Source organism: Euprymna scolopes, chromosome 19, assembly GCF_053919585.1.
Source record: "Euprymna scolopes isolate OS-2025 chromosome 19, ASM5391958v1, whole genome shotgun sequence".
NCBI classification, from domain to species: domain Eukaryota; kingdom Metazoa; phylum Mollusca; class Cephalopoda; order Sepiida; family Sepiolidae; genus Euprymna; species Euprymna scolopes.
Window position 1 is genome coordinate 87490845 of NC_136500.1, and position 25038 is coordinate 87515882.

General features: G+C 29.0%; 1 protein-coding gene and 1 pseudogene across 2 annotated transcripts in view; both read right to left on the reverse strand.

Moving 5' to 3' along the window:
- Nucleotides 1-3204: 3204 nt before the first annotated feature.
- LOC145240483 (U2 spliceosomal RNA) lies at nucleotides 3205-3339 on the reverse strand (annotated as a pseudogene).
- A 6289-nt stretch (nucleotides 3340-9628) lies between these two features.
- Nucleotides 9629-25038, reverse strand: part of LOC145239823 (tetratricopeptide repeat protein 16-like) — a 112403-nt gene continuing 96993 nt past the window's right edge. For both annotated transcript variants that reach the window (XM_080103354.1, XM_080103355.1), the window contains exon 12: nucleotides 9629-10006. In XM_080103354.1, coding sequence (XP_079959480.1) covers nucleotides 9869-10006 — 138 coding nt within the window. In that variant the 3' untranslated portion in view covers nucleotides 9629-9868. The remainder of the gene's footprint in view (nucleotides 10007-25038) is intronic.

The following is a 25038-nucleotide window of genomic DNA, read 5'->3' on the forward strand; positions in this document are numbered from 1 at the left end:
CATTTTTCATAATTATTGAATATGTTACTATGTTCGACAATAATTTTTCATAATTTCAACCCACATTATCGCTCCCCCCCTTTACTAAAATATTAAATTTGATATATTGTATTGGCTGATTATTTTATAAAAAAAAAAACACAACTATCAATTAACTCACATTTCATCATTTTTAATAATTCTTGGATATGGTACTAATTTTGACAATAATTTTCCATCGTTTAAACTCACCATATCGCACACCTTACTAAAATAATATCTTTGATATATTGTCTAGGCTGATTATTTCATTACAAACGCACACATCAATCAACTCACATTTCATTATTTTTCGTAATTTTTGGATATGTTACTAATTTCGACAATATTTTTTTATAATTTAAACGTACGTTGTCGCCCAACCTTACTAAAATAATAACTTTGATACATTTGCTGGGCTGATTATTTCTTTACAAACACTAATCAATTAACCTCCATTTCATCATTTTTCATAATTCATGGATATGTTACTAATTTCGATAATCACTTTTCATAATTTATACCCACATTATCGCCCCCTCCTTTATAAAATAATAACTTTGAAATATTGTCTGGGCTTATCATTTTATTACAAACACACTAATGCATGAAGTCACATTTATTAATCATTTTTCATAATTCTTGGATACGTTACTTTCGACAATCATTTCTCATAATTTTAACTCACATTTTCGCCCATCCCTCTTTACTAAATGATAACTTTGATATATTGTCTAGGCTGATTATTTCCTTACAAACACACCAATCAATTATCTAATATTTCATCATGTTTTCGTAATTCTTAGATATGTTACTAATTTTGACGATAATTTTTCATAATTTAAACCATCCTTATGTTCTTCCCCTTTACTTATATAATAACTTTGATATATTGTCTAGGCTGATTATTTTATTATAAACACACCAATCAATTAAATCACATTTCGTCATTTTTCGTAATTTTTGGATATGTTACTAATTTCGACAATAATTTTTATAATTTAAAACATTATCGTCGCCCTCTTTTACTAAAAAATTACTTTGGTATATTGTCTGGGCTGATTATTTCATAAAAAAACACAACTATCAATTAACTCATACTTCATCATTTTTCTTAATTCTTGGATATGTTACTCATTTCGATAATTTTTTAAAAATATTGTAACCCACATTATCAACCCCCCACTACTAAAATAATAACTTTGATATATTATCTGGAATGATTATTTCATTTCAAACACACCAATCAATTAACTCACATTTTGTCATTTTTCATAATTCTTAGATATATTAATAATGTCGACAATCATTTTTCATCATTTTAACCCACATCATTGCCCCACTTACTAAAATAATAACTTTGCAATATTGTCTGGTCTGATTATTTCATTGCAAACACACTAATGCATTAAATAACATATTACATTTTTCATAATTCTTGGATATGTTGCTAATTTCAACAATTATTTTTCATACTTTAAACCATCCTTATCGCCCTCTCTTTCTAACATAATTACTTTGATATATTTCCTGGGCTGATTATTTTATTATAAACACACAATCGATTAACTCACATTTAATCGTTGTTCATAATCCTGGATATGTTACTAATTTCGACAATAATTTTTATAATTAAAAACCCACATTATGCCTCTCCCTCCTACTTATATAATATATTTGATATATTGTATGGGCTTATTATATCATTACAAACACACCAATCAAGTAACTCACATTTCGCCATTTTGCATAATTCTTTGATATGTTACTAATTTCGACAATAATTTTCATAACTTTAATCCACTATGTTGCTTCCCCTTACTCAAATAATAACTTTGATATATTGCCTGGGCTGATTATTTCATTACAAACAAATCAATCAATTCTGGGTATTCTCATAGTATATATGTTTCACCTATCTTATACAATCCCCGGTGACGCCGCACATTCTGCGAATATATATAATTCACCTATCTCATTCAATACTGGACGACACTTTCTGATAGTATATATTTTGCACATCTCATTCAATCCCGGGACTGAGTTCATATCTGTCACCCCACTGTTGAAAATATACATTAAATAAAGTAATGTTTTAATCGTAAACTGTTTCAGCCATTTCCGGGATTGACTTTATATCCCCAACCCACTGCTAAAAATATACATGAAATAATGTAATGTCTAAATAGTTAACTGTTTCAGCCATTTCCGGGACCGACTTTATATCACAAACCCACTGCTAAAAATATACATGAAATAATGTAATGTCTAAATAGTAAACTGTTTCAGCCACTTCTAGAACTAACTTATAATCCCCAACCCACTGTTGAAGATAGACATGAAATAAAGTAATGTATAAATCGTAAACTTTTTCAGCCATTTCCGGGACCGACTTCTTATCTTCCATCCTACTGTTAAAAATATACATTAAATAAAGTAATGACCAAAATGTAAATGGTTGCAGCCATTTCCGGAACCGACTTCATATTTCCCACCCCAATGTTAAAAATATACATTAAATAAAGTAATGTGTAATGCGTAAACGGTTTCACCCATTTTCGAGACTGAGTTAATATCCCCCACCCCACTATTAAAAATATACATGAAATAAAGTAATGTTTAAATCGTAAACGGTTTGAGTAATTTCCGGGACTGACTTCATATCCTGTAACCCACTGCTTAAAATATACTTGAAATAAAGTAATGTTTAAATCATAAACTGTTTCAGCAGCTTTTCGAAAGTAATACATAAAAATATTAACACGGTTAGGGATTAGGCAACCATTGCTTCAACATGAATTTCTGAGTGTAGTATCAGTTTCAGCATTCCAGTGACTTAAATCATCCCTTTTTTGGTCTTGGTTAATGGAGGAAAATCCTTCATTACTGATACAATTTTTATTTTTGTTATTGACCAGAGTGCCCCTTTTGGGGAGCTGGTTTCCCCCTAAATTTATAACCGACCTCATGTCCAATTCTGCCCTTGTAGGGAGGCAAGTAAACAAAAAAAAATAATCAGAACGGACATTTTCCAGGGCATTTTATAATTAATCAGAAGTAACATTTCCAGGGCATTTTGTAATTAAATCAGAAATAACTTTTTCCAGTTACTTTTTTAATATTAAACTTTGTTACATCAAACATAGTACCTACTCACAATGCCTCCCCACGGGACAGATTTAGACAACAGGGTCATTTTTAACGTGGAGAAAAAAATTGTCTTAGTCGTAAAGGATTTCTCTTCCACTGAGAGAGAAGAAATGTAGCACCTGAAGAACAGATACTACACTTTGATCTTAGCCAAAAGGCCAAGAAAGACAAATCATTTTTATTAGCTTTGCCTCAACAGCGACACCAATTTTTTAAATTTTACTAAACGGACGGGAGCGATAAGCGTCGTCGTCGTCGTCGTCGTAGTAGTAGTAGTAGTAATAATAATAATAATAATAATAATAATAATAATAATAATAATTCTTCTTCTTCTTCTTCTTCTTCTTCTTCTTCTTCTTCAAGATAATGAAATAATATTTAATAATAAAGAGACGATGTTGACCGACTCTACATGAAAAGGAAAGACGGCGGGAGGGGATTGGTTTGTATAAAAAGACTGTGTGAATGACAAAAAAAAAAAAAAAAAAAAAAAAAAGAACTAGAAAAATACATAATGCAAAATACTGAAAGGATAATTATGACAGCAAGAGACTCTGAAAAAAAAAAAATAGAAACAGAAAACAGAGAGGCAAAGGATAAAACGAGAAAAGAAAATGGGAAGAGAAACAACTACACAGAAGGTTCATTAGAATGACAAAAAGTGAGAATAACGAAAACACCTGGACATGAATGCGAAAAGGACACATAAACCGAGAAACTGAATCCCTAATAACTGCAGCACAAGATAACTTGATAAGAACCAACCACATCAAAGTAAAGATCGACAAAACACAAGAAAACGGCAAATGCAGACTCTGTGGATAAAAAGACGAAACGATAAATCATATAGTAAGCGAATGCAGCAAACTGGCCCAGAAGGAATACAAGAACAGGCACGACCAAGCGGGGAAGGCAGTACACTGGGAATTATGCAAACAACTGCATCTCAAACGTACAGACAAATGGTACAAGCATAAACCGGCAACAGTACTTGTAAACGAAAATCACAAAATCCTATGGGACGTGGATATACAAACGGATAAACTAATCCAAGCAAGAAGACTGGATGTCATAATAATTAACAAGAAAGTATAGTCCTGTAAAATCATAGACTTTGCCGTCCCAGCCGACCACAGGGTTAATATCAAAGAAAAGGAGAAACGAAGCAAATACACAGAGCTAGTCAGAGAGCTAAAAGGGACATAGATGATGAAAACCAGGATAGTACCTATAATAGTAGGAGCACCGAGAACAATTCCGAAAATCTTTTTAAAAAGAATGGAAGAAATTGGAATCAGAGAGATGGCTGCAAAGATACAATGAATAACGATATGAGAACAGCTGAAATATTAAGGAAAACCCCTGAATGCAGGGATTAATTAATACACATGAGCCAAATGCACGGGCCAGACAAACTGCTGCAAAAGCAAAACATGAAGACGTCTTACAGGGAACCAAGAACATTGAAGCTGCATATCTACAAGTACTCTATCCTCTCACCCATCCTCTCCTATTGCCCCATCACCGCCCCCCCCCTAAAAGCGATGCCAAATAGTCGATAAGGGTCAAGGAGGTTGGAGAGACCAAGGAGAGAGAGCACTGATCAGACCTTCGCTGGACAAGTACGAAGAGAACTGGGACCTTGGAGAGACTTATTGCTACTCAAATTTCAGTGGAGACCTACTGGCTGCTGCCAGCGAGAAATCAATGGTAAGCAGTTGTTGCGATAACGCAAATTTATTTGCAAATGTTATCAAAAGAGGTGGAGAGTACTGGAAATCTGGGAAGACGTATTGTCACTCAGTTTCCAGGATACACCACAGGTTGTTTGAAAGCTCCTTGTGAGCCGCCGCCACCAATAATAATAATAATAATAATAATAATAATAATAATAACAACAACAACAACCACCTACTTGTTCTTCTTCTTCTTCTTCTTCTTCTTCTTATTATTATTATTATTATTATAAAAATGCTAATCCCGTTAAAAAAACAACAAAAATTGGTGTCGCTTTTAAGGCAAAGCTAATAAAAATTATTTGTTTTTTGTCGTATCAAAGTTTTACCGTTACAAGAGTGCTCGGGAAAAGTCACGTCCGATTAATTATAAAATGTCCTGGAAATGTCCCTTCTGATTTAATTAATGCCCTGGAAATGTCCAATCTGATTAAATATGAAATACCCTGGAAATGTCTCTTTTGATTACTCATAAAATGCCCTGGAAATGTCTTTTCAGATTAATTATAAAATGCCCTGGAAATTTCCCTTCTGATTAATGACAAAATACCCTGGAAATGTCTCTTCTGATTAATTATAAAATGCCCTGGAAATGTCTCTCCTGATTAATTATAAAATGCCTTGGAAGTGTCTCTTCTGAAAAATGCTCTGGAAATTTCCCTTCTGATTACTTATAAAATGCCCTGGAAATGTCTCTTCAGATAATTTATAAAATGCCCTGGAAATGTCTCTTCTGATTAATTATAAAACGCCCTGGACATTTCCCTTTTGATTAATTATAAAATGCCCTGGAAGTGTCTCTTCTGATTAATTATAAAATGCCCTGGAAATGCCTCTTCAGATTAATTATAAAATGCCCTGGAAATGTCTCTTCTGATTAATTATATAATGCCCTGGAAATGTCTCTTCAGATTAATTATAAAATGCCCTGGAAATGTCCCTTCTGATTAATTATAAAATGCCCTGGAAATGTCTCCTCAGATTTATTATAAAATGCCCTGGAAATTTTCCCTTCTGATTTATTACAAAATGCCCTGGAAAAGTCCCTTCTGATTAATTGTAAGGAAAAGGTGTCGTTTTTCAACTCCTACATTTAATGGCTTTAACATCACAAAAATGCCCCGGAAAAGTCACTTCTGATGAATTGTATGAAAAAATGATTTTTTTTTTTCAACTACTTTATTTATTAATTTTATATACCGCGGACTATTATCCTCATTTTTTCTTAGTTGTTTCACGACGTTTTGGCCAACTATTCCTCTGGCCTTCGTCAGGTGGTAAACGTGACAGGATAGGAACTCCGAATCTCCTAACTGCGTCCTCAGCAATTACTGCCTTCCATAGTTGTTGTTGTCTCACCACGTTTTGGTCAAGTAAGCCTCTTGCCGGCTTTGGGTAGGATTGAAACTGCTATCTTCAGACAATTCTCACCTGGAACCATAGAGATTCAACGTCTCTATTAACTGTGCCACGGGCCCCGAAGGGCGATCAAGATTTCATTTTTTGGTCATATAAATTCATGTTTATTTATTATCTGATCTTCCATGGTCGGGTCTGTAACGAATGGTATATCTATTATTTAATTGGAATTCATTATTGAGATTTGAGTATTATTTATTAATTCATTTATTGAGGACTATTGTTCTCATCTTTATTAATTGTTGTTTCGCAACGTTTTGGCCAACTATTCCTTCGTTAGGTGGTAACCGCGACGGCATAGGAACTCTGAATCTCCTAACTGCATCCACTGCAATCACATTAATTTTATTTTTTGCGGACTATTATCCTCATCTTTTCTTAGTTGTTTCACGACGTTTCAAAATTAATAAATAATACTCATCTCAATAATGAATTCCAATTAAATAATATATATATACTTTATTTATGTAAGCTCATTTTTAGCTCATCAAAAAATATATAATATACAAAAAGAACATTTAGAGGGGGAGTAACAGATGCAACATTAAAGCGGTTTAAAAGATAGATCGGGAAACATTATTTCCAATAATTCGTTCGTGGATTTTGCCCGGAACAAGAATAATTTCGGATTACTGAGCAGCTTATGATTGATTTGAAAACTTAGAGAATAGCATTTATTAGCATGCCACAGTTGTCCATGTATGGTGGATGCAGATCAAAAATAATAAGTTATTCATTGCCAGCCAGTGTCTGGTTGGTACAGATCACAATATTAATAAGTTAGTTATCGCTCGCCAGTGTTTAGTCGGTGCAAATCACAATATTAATAAGTTAGTTATCGCCAGCCAATTCAATTTTATTCGATTTCAGAAAGAGGGCTACTATACTGCCACATGATCATAATGTTGTAATATCAGGATAAGATCAGATCAGCTCAACAAATTGATGCAATTTTGTCAGCAGAGATATCAAAACCTGAAAATCCAGAGCTTCGTGATTTAGTTAAGTCTATAATGGTACATAATCAAACAATTACAATGAGGTTAGACTATGTGATAAGTTTCTTATTAATGTGTGTTTTTAAAATTTTCAACTACCGTGGATTATTCTTCTTCTTCTTATTATTATTATTAAAATGATGATGATGATGTAATTCGTTAACTGAAGCTTTCAGTTGTAAATATAATACTGTAATCTTACATTTATTGCCGCCGAACAATGCCAAGCGGAACAATCCACAATGGCATTCTTGATACGGAGAAATTCTGTTACCCCCTCTTATATGAAGAAACATTGATGTTGATAGTGATAATAATCCAAAGAAATTTAACATACACCACTTATCAAATATAATATTGTAATATTACATTTATTGCTCCCGGAAAACGCCAGGTAGAACAAAACAGTGACGTTCTTGATACTGGGAAATTCTATCACCTCCTTTTTACAATGATATGAAGACAAATGATGTTGATAATGACAATAGTCCGAAGAGAATACATACAACATACCAAATATAATATTATAACCGTACATTTATTGCTTTCGATGATTTCAATACCCATGGAGTCAGGATTCTCTGTCAATACTCGAAACTAAGTCACCCCTGGAAATTAGCGATACATTTCACAATTTTAAAGTCGTTTCTTGTCTTTAATTTTATATTTTTGGAGGGAATTTTTTCAACTTTATTATTATATATTTTTTTGATGAGCTAAATTTTTTTTGCAACCCTAACCTAACCTTTTTGTATGCTTAGTTTGGTTTTTCTCTGTACGTTTTTTAATGGCCTTCAAATCGTAAACTTCTTTGATCATTTCTAGGATTGACTCCGGTCTTTCCATCAGTACTCGGACCTGCCTCCATAAGAATTAAACTCCCATTCCTTACAAGCACCAAGTCTCGTGTTGATGACACGCAGTAGCAGTAGTAGTTGTTGTGACTGCAGTGGAGGTGATCTGTCGCTCTCTTCTTCTCTTAAGATGTTAACAGCAGTAGCAACCTTTCGGGACAAGATCAAAGTGTAGTATCTGTTTCGGCAGATGCTGCAAGCAAAGACCCTATGTGGGGGCGACCCCACAGATAAGACCTTGGTCAATGTAGGTGCAACCCTTCATACCAATTGTCACTATCCAGCTCCCCTACTCCCCGGGGAGTTGGTCCCCATTTCCCCTTCACTCCTCACTTTAAAAATCGGCCTTGTGCCTAATTTGCTCGGTGGGGGAGCAAATAAATACCATCTGTTCCGGCAGATACTGCAAGCAAAGACCATATATGGGGGCGACCCCACATATAAGACCTTGGTCAATGTAGGGGCAACCCTTCATACCAACTGTCACTATCCATTTCCCCTTCACTCCTCACTTTAAAAATCGGCCTTGTGCCTAATTTGCTCAGTGGGTCAGCAAATAAATACCTCAAAGTGTAGTATCTGTTCTTCAGATGCTGCACTTCAATTTCTTGTTTTCTGTCAGTGAAGGAGAAATCTTTCACGACTGAGACAGTTTTTATTTTTGTTCCTTTTCTCCACGTTAAAAAACGACCCTGGTGTCTAACTCTGTCCCGTGGGGAGGCATTGTAAATAGGAACAGCAGTAGCAACCTGATTTTGCTGCTGTAATAATAACACTAAGTTGTGTCATTTTTTTTTTGTAGGGTTTTTATATTGATAGACATTTTTATTTTCTATTTAACTTTCTCTGCAAGGAATTATACATTTTGATAAATGATTTTGAAGAGAATTATACATAATAATTTATAATTCCAGGTCCTGTACTCTGTAAGTGAAGAAAAAAAAATACTTTTGAAACATTATCGCTTGTCTTCTGCAAAATAAAAGCCAAGAGAAAGATCAGACTAGCTTATTCTTCCATGTTAACTTGACATCCGTGACATCATTTCCTTTGGCATGTGAAAAAAATTCTAATCTTAATATCTAGTGGAAATTTCGTCTTTCTACTTAATCTAATTTCAACGTGGAAATTTCTTCTTTTTTTTAATGTAATCTAACATATCCCATCTACTGCATTATTTTATTTATTTATTTATTTATTATTTTTTACATAAGAGTCGCCACTTATCAAGGCCCTGAGGCCACTCGAGGATAAGGGTTAAAGAGTGAACAGCAGTCAATGGGACAATATAACAAGCGTTAGTAGTGTAAATTTGGTAAATTGGATTACTTAAGGGGAACAGCTCATCAAGAACTTGTTTACATTGGACTTGAAACGACCATATTGGATGCATATACAAAATAGAAATAAAAATACAGCAAAATAAAAAATAGAAAATAAATAAAAACACAAATAAACATCAAAATAAAATTTTACTTGTTTGGCTTGCATTTTTGTTGTTAGCATGGATATCTTAAAAAATCGTTTATATTTTATTTCATAGTTTTCTAATAATTAATCATAAACGATTTATCCAAGAAAAAAAAAACATGTTCGAAGGCAGTTCGAAATGGCAATAATTATAATTTCAATTAAAAACAAGTAAACAGGTTTTATACAGGTTATGGTGAGCTTTTAAGTTTTCTTGAATCTGCTATTTTGCAAATTTACTCCTTCTGTTCTCTGAAACAGATTCATGCACTTTGGAGGAACTGGACTTGGTTTTCAAACACGCATCAACTGGTTTTAGAGCTCTAAAGTTCTTCAATGTCTTTTGGATATGGCAATTAATCTGTAATAAAGAATGGAAAAATGATAAAATGATAATAAGTTAAATATTGATAGATATGTTTGCTAGTGTAAATATTAATTAAAATATATTTGTTCAGGTGTATTTGGCATTATGGTGTTCTAGACAACGGTCATGAAGTTATGGAGTTTATATTGCCAAGAAATAAGCTGGGTTTTCATGAGAAATAGAATAATAACTAGTCAGAAATAACGTCACACAAGTGATAGAGAATTTGTCGGTTCTCAATTTTGAGGATCTTGCTAGAAGTCTTAATGATCTTGTTAGAAGTCTTAATGATCTTGTTAGAAGTCTTAATGATCTTGCTAGAAGTCTTACCTAGGTGGTCCGATAAAACGTTAAGTATAAGTAAGTCATGCATTTTGTTTGTAAACCTAACCTTTTTGTACACTTAGTTTGGTCTTTCTCTGTACATGTTTTAATGGCCTTAAAATCATAAACTTCTTTAGACTATTTCTGGGATTGACTCGGGTCTTTCCAATCAATACTCGGAACTGCCTCCGTAAGGACTGAAATCCCATTCCTTACAAGCACAGGTCTCGTGTTGATGACACGCCGTAGCCGTAGTAGTCGTTGTGACTGCAGTCTCTCTCTCTCTCTCTCTCTTTTGATGCCCTTTGATTTTGCAGCTCACATGACGATCAGATTATGACCGATATAAATAAATCATTCACAATCTAGAAGATCCTGTGTTTAATTAATTAATGACATAATTAATGTAATAAGCAATAGAATCTGGTCTATTCTACTGTTTCATTCATGGAGAAAAAGGAAGGAGCATAGTGGGTTCATACCCTTCTCAAATATATTAACCCATTTCGGTTACCATTGAACCATTGCCACCATTATGAGAATCAAACAGCATTTTTTTTTAAATAAAATATATTCCTGAATAACTGTATTTACTGGATATGTCTGTATATTCTGGCTTAGCCAGCAAGTGCGATCGACTGGCAGTTGTTACGTTGTTAGCCTGTTTTGCATTTTACAATTTCAGTCATTTTTTTTTTTTCATCTGTTCCTGGTATTTAGCGATTAATGCCTACTGGTATATATTGTTTAATTCTACTATATTAATTTTAGAGAAATGTGACTTATGTGCAGCACACCGTGGACGATTTCTTCAATTCTCACACATTGCATATTCACCGACAGCTGTTTGTTTATTGAGCATGTAAGTAGTTGGTTAATTAAATAGCAACGTCTCACTATAAAGTAAGTCAGAGTAGTGATGTAGCAACCAAAATGTCTGTCTGTCTCCTTGTAACTACAATAATGTAACAAAATAAAATCGAAATGTTAGCAGGATCTTCCTCTTGTTTCCCTTGCCTCCTTGCTCATAAGGTAATCAAAGACAGATGTTCTAAAACACACACATCGTCAGCACAGCTGAAGATGAAGATTTTTTCTTTCTTCATCACCACGTCTCATTACAGACTTCCTGTCGATAAATTCATATCATGACATGTAACTCTAAGTTTAATTTTCAACTTATAATGGAATTTTCCATTGCTTTGCTTAATTTAACCTCATGTGGAAAATACATAATTCAACATTATTTTTACACACCCTGTTCAATCTTGTTGATATGTATTTTATATTTTGATATCGATCGTATTGAGGCTTGAACTTTCAACATCTAACAGACCCTCACTTATTATCTAGTACTCTTATTTGTTGTGTCGTTGGTCCCTGTGAGTTTGGAAAGATACGCTTGAAGAAGGTTGAAGATTACATCATCCAAAACATTGTGAGAATAACACCCGAGCTGAGAACAGTAGCCCAAATAAGTCAAATAATAAAGATTCTCTGAATTTCAATTTCTTCTTAATACCTCCTTAAATTTCAGACATTAAAATTGTAATAAATTTTGATCCAAATTCGAATAAGGATTCCAGACATAAGATTTAATATCATTATATCTTGAATTTAATCTCCACAACAGAAAACAAAAATGGTGCAAAATTGTTCTGTATAGGGTATTAATTTTACTCATCTCAGGACGGGTATTTGTCCAGTATTCCTATAACAAGGTGATCTTTTATTGGATCTTTATTTAGAATAAAGAATATCTTTCCAAATTCATTTCAGATTCAGGGATTATCTAACTTGCTATTTGTTTTCCAATATACATCTAATGTTCTTTTTGTAATTCAAATACCTTAATTAGGGGATGAACTATCGTGAGGTAAAAAAAAAAAAAACCCAAATGATTTCTTATAGCCTAAAAAAAACATTGGTTTTTTGTTTTTAAATTTCCTACCTTTGACTATTAGAAGATCGGGGTTAAACACACACACACAAAAAAAAATAAATAAATAAAAATAAATAAATAAATAAATAAAAAATGCCACACTTTTACAAATCAAAGACGTTAGCAGAAGTGAAATACAAACTGAAAAGTTTAAAAAGAAATGAAAATAAAAACGTATAAATCGGTATAAAAACCACAAAGAAATCAAACGTCTTGTTATGGAAATAGATTTACATTTTCCCTTCCCTTATTTCTCTGGCAGACTTTTGTGTGATGGAATGGATAAATATTTACAAAAAAGTATATTTTGCTCTTTATCATACAGTCGACGACGACGACTACTTGAACATTTCAAGGAGGGCGTTTAATTTATTATGACGTCATTTCTTTCAAGAGTTGTAAAGTGAAAATATCTCTGCAGGAATATTTTTTCTATTTTTATTCTTCAATAAAAAATATTTCTTTTAAACTCGTATCATGTGTTCGCACATAAAGGTGAAAATTAGGATATTTAATAATCTATTTCTACGTTTTTATTAGCAACTAATTTTTTTTTTTTTTTACTAGGGAGTCGCCACTTATCAAAGCCCAAAGGCCATTCGAAGATAAGGGTTAATGAGTGTTAGGTGGTTAATGAGACAACACTGCGATGATTATAAAATGGTGGAAATTGGACAGAATGTGATTATTGAACTGGATGACTGAAAAAAATTGGACGCTTCTACACTATTAGGACGAAATTTTGTAACCGATAAATGGAGTTTTCAGATTACAAAAAAACAATAGTTTGTACTGATTTTTTTGTCAATTCTAATAAATTACAATGTTAGCTTCTAAATTATGCAGTCAAAATTACCTGAATATTACTGCATTATTAAAAAAAAAAAAACTTTAATCGTGGTAGCAGGCGAAAAATTGCCACCATTTTGTTTAAATCGAAACGGAAAATTACATCCCTTTTGTACTCTCCTGTGTCTTACGATCGTTTTCATCAAATTCTATTTTTATTTTCTTTAATGAATAGTTTTCTACTTTATCGATTTCCGTAATATTTGGATATAATTTTAAAAATACGAGGAATACATAAATACCATTATTTTTATGTGAAATTCAGTTTTACGATTTCCGTAATTTCGTCCTAATAGTGTAGAAGCGCCAAAATTGTTTACATTAAACTTGAAAACAACCATGTTATAGCATATAAATCGATATAAAAACCATAACAAATAAAACGTCTTTTTGTGTTGAGATGCATATTTACAAATAAAAACATATTGCTATTTATGATTGAACGGGGGACTGTTTGGGCATTTTGAAGGGACAAGTTGAAATTATTTTGCCGGAAGAAGTCAGTATATACAAGCTTTGTATCTCTTTTGGGCCACGGCTTTTATATTTGTGGCCACGTGACCAATGGTTGGCTGGTCTCTCTTCATGTGATCTGAAACTCTATTCATGAGAAAAAAAAAGAAAAGAAAAGAAGCTAACCAGAGCAACATTATTTTCAACTCAACAAATCTTGGCTTTTTAGCTAGGAACAAAGTGTAGTACATGTTCTGATATTAAACTTCAACCTTTCTGGTCTCCGCCAGTGGAAGAGAAATCCTTCTAGACGGAGGTAATTTTAATTTTTGTTCCTATCCAGAGTATTAAATCGACCTTGTGTTTAACTCTGCCCTCGTAGGGAGGCAAGTAAATAGGAACATTATTTTCAACTTCATAGAATTGCATGCCCATAGCAACTCGAAATTATTTTACCATAAGAAGTCCTTATATAAAAGTTTTGTTTCTTTTTTTTTATCTCCTTTACTAAATGGATAACAAGTAATTCGTGATATATATTGTACTAGCCTGGGTACCCGGCATTGCCCGGGTGTTTGGAGGTGAGTATTGGGCAAAAAAAATAAAAAAGTGGTAGTAGGCAGGCAGGCTCGAACCCATACTGTGAAGGAAGAAAATAATGTGGAAAAAATGTGACGCCTTTGCTGTTGCCTCCATCGCCAAACGGAAGTGACGAAGGTTTAAAATTAAGGCTAGTCAATCGAAAAGAGAGGATGACTTTTGAAAATATCGGCGAAAAAAAAAAAAAAAGCGATCCCTCCCTGTAGAAAAGTGCCCAGTTGAGAGTGAAAGAATTAATGTTTTTAGCCAATTTTTCGTCCGAAGGGCCAAGCTTCATAACGCTACTGATCTCGTGAAAATCCGTCGCCTCTGGCGAAAGTTTTATGCATACATACATATATACATACATACATACATACATACATACATACAGGTGAGATTTATATTATAGATGTAACAAAGAAAAAAAAAGGTCGATTCTTTTGTTGTACAAATTCTACGCATGAAAACTTTTTTTTTCTTCTTAAAAGTTAGGGAAAAAGAAAAGAAATAATGACTTCTTTAACATAGAGTTTTGTTACTTGTCACGTACTGTGAAATGTGTTTATTGGAAAAGTAAATACATATAATAATACCACCCAGATCAGTGACCTACAACATTGGAGAAAGATTTTAAAGGAAAGAAACAGTATTTCAATCTCATAATACTACGCATCAAGAATTCAATTCAATCAATCACATCTACAAAGAAAATAAAAAAATATACATATTGATAAAAATAACTGAAAAAGCTTTATATATATATATATATATATATATATATATATATATATATATATATATATATATGATGTCTGTGTGTGTGTGTTTAGGCATCATTTTTCATTTAAGCAAACATCGTTGTAAACAACAGAAAATTTCTGTTTAACTTTTTTCGATTTTTCTAATAATCTTTATGTTTTATATATATATATATATATATATATATATATATATATATATATATATGCGTGTGTGTGTGTGTGTGTGTGTGTGTTTATATATATATGTATGTATGTATAAATTTCTCTTCTTTTCCCAAAAGCTTTTGCTCATTTGTCTTTTTTACCCAATGATGATTTGACCAAGAAACAAAAACGTTCATGACTCACATAAAATACATGATTTTTTTTTTACTTTCCTTGAAAAACAAAAAAAAGATATCATAAAGCAGAACTTTCTATTATTTTCAACAATGTTTGCTTCAATGTGTGTGTGTGTGTGTGTGTGTGTGTGTGTGTGTGTGTGTGTGTGTGTGTGTAAAATATGATAAATATGAGTTGCAATACCACTTTATAATATCATCAGATCAATAAGGAAGGAGGAGGATATCCTTTTCGTTCCTTATTGATCTGATGATATAATAAAGTTTTATTTCTCATCTGTTATTTATTACTATAACTATACGATAAGAATTACTCTGCTTAACCGTGTTTTTTACTACCTTGATAGGTTTACTTTGCTTAATATATATTGTTAAAATATTTTTTATGTATAATGGGTATGATCCCACACAGTCGAGCGATTCTATTTATAGACGATGCTGCTAGGAACTGGGGAATCGAATTAATTCACGTTCTGCTACCAACCAATCAGAAACCAGAATTGCTCCATAAATATTAAACCTTTTCTGTAGCAATTTCGCATATGTTCTGTTCGTCTCGACTCGATAAGAATCTTTTGCTCTGTGGAACTGTCTACTGCAAACCAGTCACCTATCAGGACTTGTGTAGAACAACGAACCATCGGAAACTGTTCTGAAACTAAACATGGCTTACACTTCTAGAGGTTATGCGCCCAGCGTGCGTCTTTATTTCGATGGATCTGAATCAAAATTCGAATTGTGTCAAGTTAAATTTCTAGGATATCTACGAATTCAAAAGCTACACAAAGTACTTCAAACACAACCTGAAAACAGAAACGACCCCGACTTCATTGAAAAGAACGCAACTGTCTTTGCGGAATTAATACAGTGTTTAGATGACCGAAGTCTATCACTAATAATGAGAGAAGCCCTGGACGATGGCTGCAAAGCATTGAACATATTGAGAGAGCATTATTTATCGAAAGGAAAAGCCAAAATTATTTCTTTATACACTGAACTGACCTCTCTAAAACAAATGGAAGCCGAAACTACTACTGATTTTGGTTTTGTGGGTCGATGATATTTAATCGCATCAAATTGTGACATAATGTTGACCGATGTTAAGAAAAAATTAAGTAAAAGATTCAAAATGATCGATCTTGGTTTTTGGGGATAGAATTTACTCAAAGCAAAGGACTTATTACGATGAATCAATCGATATACATCGACAAAATACTATTAAAATTTGGAATGAGAGAGTGCAAGAAACGCTCTACACCGGTCGAAAATGATATTAATAAAAATATACACACAGAATCTGAAATAATAAATGATAAATTATACCGGGAAATTATAGGTATATATTGTATATTTAATGACTGCGATCAGCCCCGACATATTCTATACAGTAACAAAACTGTCACAAAAATTATCATGACCGACAATGAAGGATTTAAACAGAGCTAAACAAGTCCTTCGTTATTTAAAAGGAACTAAAGAACAGAAGTTAGTATTTAGAAAATCAAAAAATCCCCTAAAATTAGAAGGATTTTCGGATTCAGATTAGGGAAACGACGAAGATCGAAAAAGTATATCTGGATATTGTTTCAGACTCTCAGAAAATGGGCCTATTATTTCATGGAAATCTAAAAAGCAACAGATTGTATCTCTCTCTACGTGTGAAGTAGAATTTATCGCGATCACACACACGACCCAGGAAGCACTTTACCTTAAAAATATACTAAAGACTATTTTAGAGCCAGAATTAACTAAAAGGCCCATAGTAATTAATTGTGATAATCAAGCCAGTATAGTCTTAACACAGAACACGATAATCAACCAAAGATCTAGGCATATAGATATAAAATACCATTTCATAAAAAAACGAGGTGAAAAAGAAATCCGTTGTTTTGAATTACATATCATCAGAACAAAATATCGCTGATGTATTCACGAAACCCGCAACAAGAATAAAGTTAAAGCGTTTTTCTTCAAAACTTATTGGGGGATTCGACTGAATAACTTTTTTTTTCACGGGCCTGTATGTATATGAATTTCTATATATTAAAAGAAAAAAATTAGTCCTGGGCAAAGACGTTAAACTGCATCCATTTTGTTTGTATTAACACTTTAATCTACTAATGCGTAACTAATACTTTTACTGAAATAAAAAAAAATCACTTTTTTAAAACCTCTTCTTTGTAATTTTCCTTTTCAACAAATAATTTTTTTCATGCTTATTTTAAGGCGCACATGAATTACAATTGACTTTTATTTATTTTTTTTTGTGCACAGAAGTTTTCTTTCTTATTTTTCAAAAAATGTCCTATTTTTTGCATTGTTTTAATTAACAAAACAAAAACTCTCTTTAAACGGGTACTTATTGCATGTATATATATTTTTATGTATATTTATTTATATGTATATATGTATGCGTTTTTTCTTTCTCTTTTTTACAAAACTGCATAATCAAATTTAAGAAATGGCTTCTATTTTTACATACCCACCCCTTTTTACGGTAAAAATACGTTCCATTCCTTTATTTCTCTTCTTTGCACACATATATATCTGTTCTGACATTTGAACACAATTAAAAATGGCGTCTTTTTAGAGGCTAAAATTTTAAGATCCAAGATTAAGATTTCTAATTTTTGTAATGTACAATTCAATATGAACATATATATTTATTTTGGAGCAAAACGAACACAAGGGACTTCCCCATTATAAAAAATGGGGGGGGGTACAATATTTTTTATGTATAATGGGGTATGATCCAACACAATCGGGGGGTTCTATTTATAGACAAATCGAATTAATTTACGTTCTGCTACCAACCAATCAGAAACCAGGATTGCTCCATAAATATTAAACCTTTTCTGTAGCAATTTCGCACGTTTTTTCCGTCTCATCAGGGTAAGAATCTTTTGCACTGTGGAACTGTATATTACAAACTAGTCACCTCTCAGGAATTGTGTGGAAAAACGAACAATCAGATAATGTTCTGTCCACTGCAAACCAATTACCTCGTAGAACTTGTGTAGAACAAGCAACAATCAGAAACTTTTCTGAAACTACACATTGCTTACACTTCTATATATATATATATATATATATATCTTTATCAGATTCATTTATCATACACACACATGTATGTGTGTTGTATATCATATATATATATTATATCATGTCATATATATCATATATACATATTATATATATATATATATATACCGTATCATATAGTAGATATATGATATACATTATATCATATCATATGTATCATACCATACATATCATATATATATATATATCGTATCATATATATAAATATATATCGTACCATATATATAAATACATATATATCATACGATATACATAAATATATATACCATATCACATACATAAATGGATATACCATATCATATATATAAATATATATCATATCATATATATAAATATATATCATATGATATATAAAATATATATCATATGATATATAAAATATATATCATATCATATATATACATATATATATATAATATATATAAATATATATATATATAATATATATAAATATATATATAATATATATATAATTATTTTTTTACTATAATAATTAAATACCTACAGACACTAGTGTTTCATCCTTTCGGGATTTTTCAGTGCAGGGTGTCACGATTACTACCAGTCGAACGATTCGAACCCCGCGACACGAGACATCTCTGGCTCGATTAGCGGAGGCCGTATCAATTCGGCTACCATTAATCGTGTGAAATAGCGTTGAATTTTAAACATTTTAATTTAAATGTTCATTACGTCAGACAGACAGTTATCAAATCGTTATACGATGATCTACGCATAAGAGCTAAATTGACCGACTTTTAATTCAACAGAAAGTGCTCAACAATAAGAAACGTATTTCTTAAAGGGGCTGTCATAATTATTTTTTTACTATAATAATTAAATACCTACAGACACTAGTGTTTCATCCTTTCGGGATTCTTCAGTGCAGGGTGTCACGATTACTACCAGTCGAACGATTCGAACCCCGCGACACGAGACATCTCTGGCTCGATTAGCGGAGGCCGTATCAATTCGGCTACCATTAATCGTGTGAAATAGCGTTGAATTTTAAACATTTTAATTTAAATGTTCATTACGTCAGACAGACATCATATATATATAAATATATACATCATATATATATAAATATATACATCATATATAGAAATATATATACATATAATTTTTTTTTTTTTTTACATAGACGTCACCACTTATCGAGGCCGATAGGCCACTCAAGGATAAGGGTTAAGAGTGTAGAGTAGTCAAAAGGACAATATAGTAATCGATAGTAATGGAAGTTCGGTAAATTTGTTAGCCTAAGTGGAACGGCTCATCAGAAACTTGTTCACGTTGGACTTGAAGACAACCATATTATAGAAAGCTGGAAAGCAGGAAAACGGAAGACAATTTCACAGGCGTGCAGTTCTAAGGAAGAAGCTTTGATCATGGAATCTATGTTTAGGTTTAGGCACAGATAAAGAGTGTGGAAAATTATTGATAATGTTTTCAGCTAGTCTAGTGTTTCTTGTGAAAGTTTGGCGAGGGGGGACCATAGATTGAAGCTCAGTCGAACACTTTCCATGGAAATAACGATAAAGCAGAGACAAACTCGCAACATCTCTTCTGTGAGACAGAGGTTGCAGCGAAGAGAAAAGGACATCTCCCACCAAGCCCCGAAGTCTATTTTGAACTCTATCAAGGCAGGACAAGTCTTTTCTAGCAGCTCCTGCCCATATGTGGCAACAGTACTCCATCCTTGGACGTATCTGGCTCTTATATAGATAGAGAATTGCATCAGCAGTGAGATATCTACTGGATCGATAGAAGGATCCGACCATTTTTCCAGCGGCCTTGGCAACAGATTTGATGTACGTATTCCATTTAAGATCAGGAGTAAAGGTCAAGCCCAGAAGCCTGTCAAAACTCGAGGCCTCCCCAAGACGAGAGCCATTCATTTCAATTGATGCCAGATGGGGATCAGAACGTTGATGATGTAAAGATAGAAGCTTGGTGTTAGATGCATTAAAAGTAACCAGCCACTCCTTTCCCCATTGTACAACGTGATCAAGATCAGAGGAGGGAGAATCGGAGAGAACTTGGTCGTTTACTGTCTTAGATGTGCTACCATAGATGGTAGTGTCATCAGCAAAAATGTCTACGAATGATGTAAGGATGTGATTTGGAAGACCATTAATGTAGATCAGGAAAAGAGTTGGGCCCAGGATCGACCCCTGAGGGACTCCAGCATTTATACTGTGAACTTCTGATTTTTGCCCATCAACTACTACTCTTATGAACCTATCAGAGAGAAATGATTTAATAATTGAGAAGACATTTCCAGCAATACCATAGCTGGAGATCTTGTGAAGGAAACCTTTATGCCATACCCTATCAAAGGCCTTTGATATGTCAAGAGCAATTGCCCTAGAAAGGTTGCCTCTGTCGAGAGATTCGCTAATCCTATGAGATATAAATATATACATATAAATATATATATATATATATATACATATAAATATATATATATACATATAGTCATCCACATACAGTACTGTTTCGCTGTTTCACAGCTCATCAGTGCGGCTAGACAGGCAACTACCTCAAGCCAGGATTGAAACCCGACCGTTTATACGGCAGTCAAGGCTTCTAACCATTACGCTATTGGCGGCAAATATATATATATATATATATACGTATAAATATATATATATATATATATCTTTATATATATATATATATATACATATAAATATATATAAATATAAATATATATATATACATATAAATATATATATATACATATAAATATATATATATATATACATATAAATATATATATACATATAAATAAATATAAATATATATAAATATATATATATGCAGATAATATATATATACATATAATATACATAAATATATATATGCATATAATATATATAAATATATATACATAATATATATAAATATATATACATATAATATATATAAATATATATATACATATAATATATATAAATATATATACATATAATACATATAAATATATATATACATATAATATATATAAATATATATACATATAATACATAAAAATATATATATAGACATAATATATATAAATATATATATATCATTAATATAAATATATATATTAAATATAAATATATATATATATCATATCATAAATATAATATATATATCATATCATATATAAATATATCATATAAATAAATGTATATATCATATCATATATATATAATATCATATATATTAATATATATATATCATATCATATATAAATATATCATATAAATAAATGTATATATCATATCATATATATATAATATCATATATATTAATATATATATATCATATCATATATATAAACATATATATATCATATCATATATATAAAAATATATATATAATATCATATATATAAAAATATATATATAATATCATATATATACATATACATATCATATGTATAAATATATATATATCATATATATATAAATATATATATATATCTCATATATATATAAATATATATATCATATCATATATATATAAATATATATATCATATCATATATATATAAATATATATCATATCATATCATATATATATCAATATATATATCATATCATATATATATCAATATATATATCAGATAATATATATATCAATATATATATCATATATATATATAAATATATATATCATATCATATATATATAAATATATATATCATATCATATGTATATCAATATATATATCATATCATATATATATATAAATATATATCCTATATATATATAAATATATATATATATATATCATATCATATATATATAAATATATATATCATATCATATATATACAAATATATATATCATATATATATAAAAATATATATCATATCATATATATATAAATATATATATATCGTATATATATAAATATATATATATATATCGTATCATATATATAAAAATATATATATCATATCATATATATAAAATATATATATATCATATCATATATATAAAATATATATATATCATATCATATATATATATAAATATATATATATCATATCATATATATAAAAAATATATATCATATCATATATATATAAATATACATATCATATCATATATATTAAAATATATATATCATATTATCTATAAATATATATATATCGTATCATATATATAAATATATATCATATCGTATATATATAAATATACATATAAATCATATCATATATATATATATATATATCATAGCATATCATATTATTATACAAATATATACCATATTATATATAAAAAAATACATATATATATCATATTACATATATAAATATATATATCATATCATATATATATAAATATATATATATATCATATATATATATATCATATTATATAAATATATATATATACTATCATATATATAAATATATATATATACTATAATATATATAAATGTATATACTATCAAATATATAAATATATAGATATCATGACACATATATATACGACATCATATAAATATAAATATGTCATATAATATCTATATATCATATATACCATATAAATATATATCATATGATACATATATATCATATACATATATTACATAGACATCATATACATATATCATATACATATATCATATAAATACATATATCATACATATATTATATCATATATATATCATATCATGTATATAGAAACATACATATATCATATCACATATATATAATATCATATATATATCATATATATAAACATATATATCATATATATATATCATATATATAAACATATGTATATATTATCACATATATATCATATATATAAACATATATATATCATATCACATATATATATATCATATCACATATATATCACATATCATATAAATATATATATATATATATCATATCACATATATATATCATATATATAAATATATACATCATATCATATACATATATATATCATATATAAATATTCCATCATACAAATATATATATATATATATCATATATATGTATATATATATATCACATCATACATATACGTATATATCGTATATATAAAAAATATATATCATATCATATATATACCATACCATATATATACATCATTTAAATATGTATATATTATATCATATCATATATAAATCATATACTATATCGTATATATATCATATATATATATATATATCATATATATAAAAATATATGTATAGATCATATCACATATAGCATCTAATATATATCATATATATATCATATTTTTATCAAATCATATATATAAATATATCATACATATGAATATATATATAATATGATATGCATATATCATATATAAATATATATATATATCATATACAGTAATATATCATATATAAATATATATATCATATACATATATATCATATATAAGTATATATATCATATACATAAATATATCATATAAATGTATATATATCATATACATATGATATCATATGAATAAATATATCATATATAAATATATATATATGTATCATATACATATATATATATCTTATAATATATCATAAATATATCTATCATATGCATATATATATCATATTTACATATATATATCATATACATATATGTATCATATACATATATATATGTATGTATTATATATATATATTTATATATATGATAAATATATATGTATATGATAAATATATATGTATATGATATATATTTATATATATCATATATAAATATGTATATCATATACATATATATATCATATACATGTATCATATATATATAAATATATATATCATATACATATATATATCATACATACATATATATATCATACATACATATATATATATATATACATAAATATATATATATCATATATATAATACATATATATATCATATATATAATACATATATATATCATATATATAATACATATATATATCATATATATAATACATATATATATATAATATATATTATACATATTTATATATCATATCATATATATAATACATATATATATATCATATATATAATACATATATATATATCATATATATTATACATATATATATATCATATATATTATACATATATATATATCATATATATTATACATATATATATATCATATATATTATACATATATATATCATATATATTATACATATATATATATCATATATATTATACATATATATATCATATATATTATACATATATATATATATCATATATATTATACATATATATATATCATATATATTATACATATATATATATATATCATATATATTATACATATATATATATCATATATATAATACATATATATATATCATATATATAATACATATATATATCATATATATAAATATATATATTACATAAATATATATATATCATATATATATATATCATATATATTATACATACATATATATATCATATATATAATACATATATATATCATATATATAAATATATATATTACATAAATATATATATATATATATCATATATACATATATATATAAATATATATATCATATATATAATATATATATAAATATATATATATCATATATATAATATATATATATCATATATATATCATATATATCATATATATATATCATATATATAATATATATATATCATATATATAAATATATCATA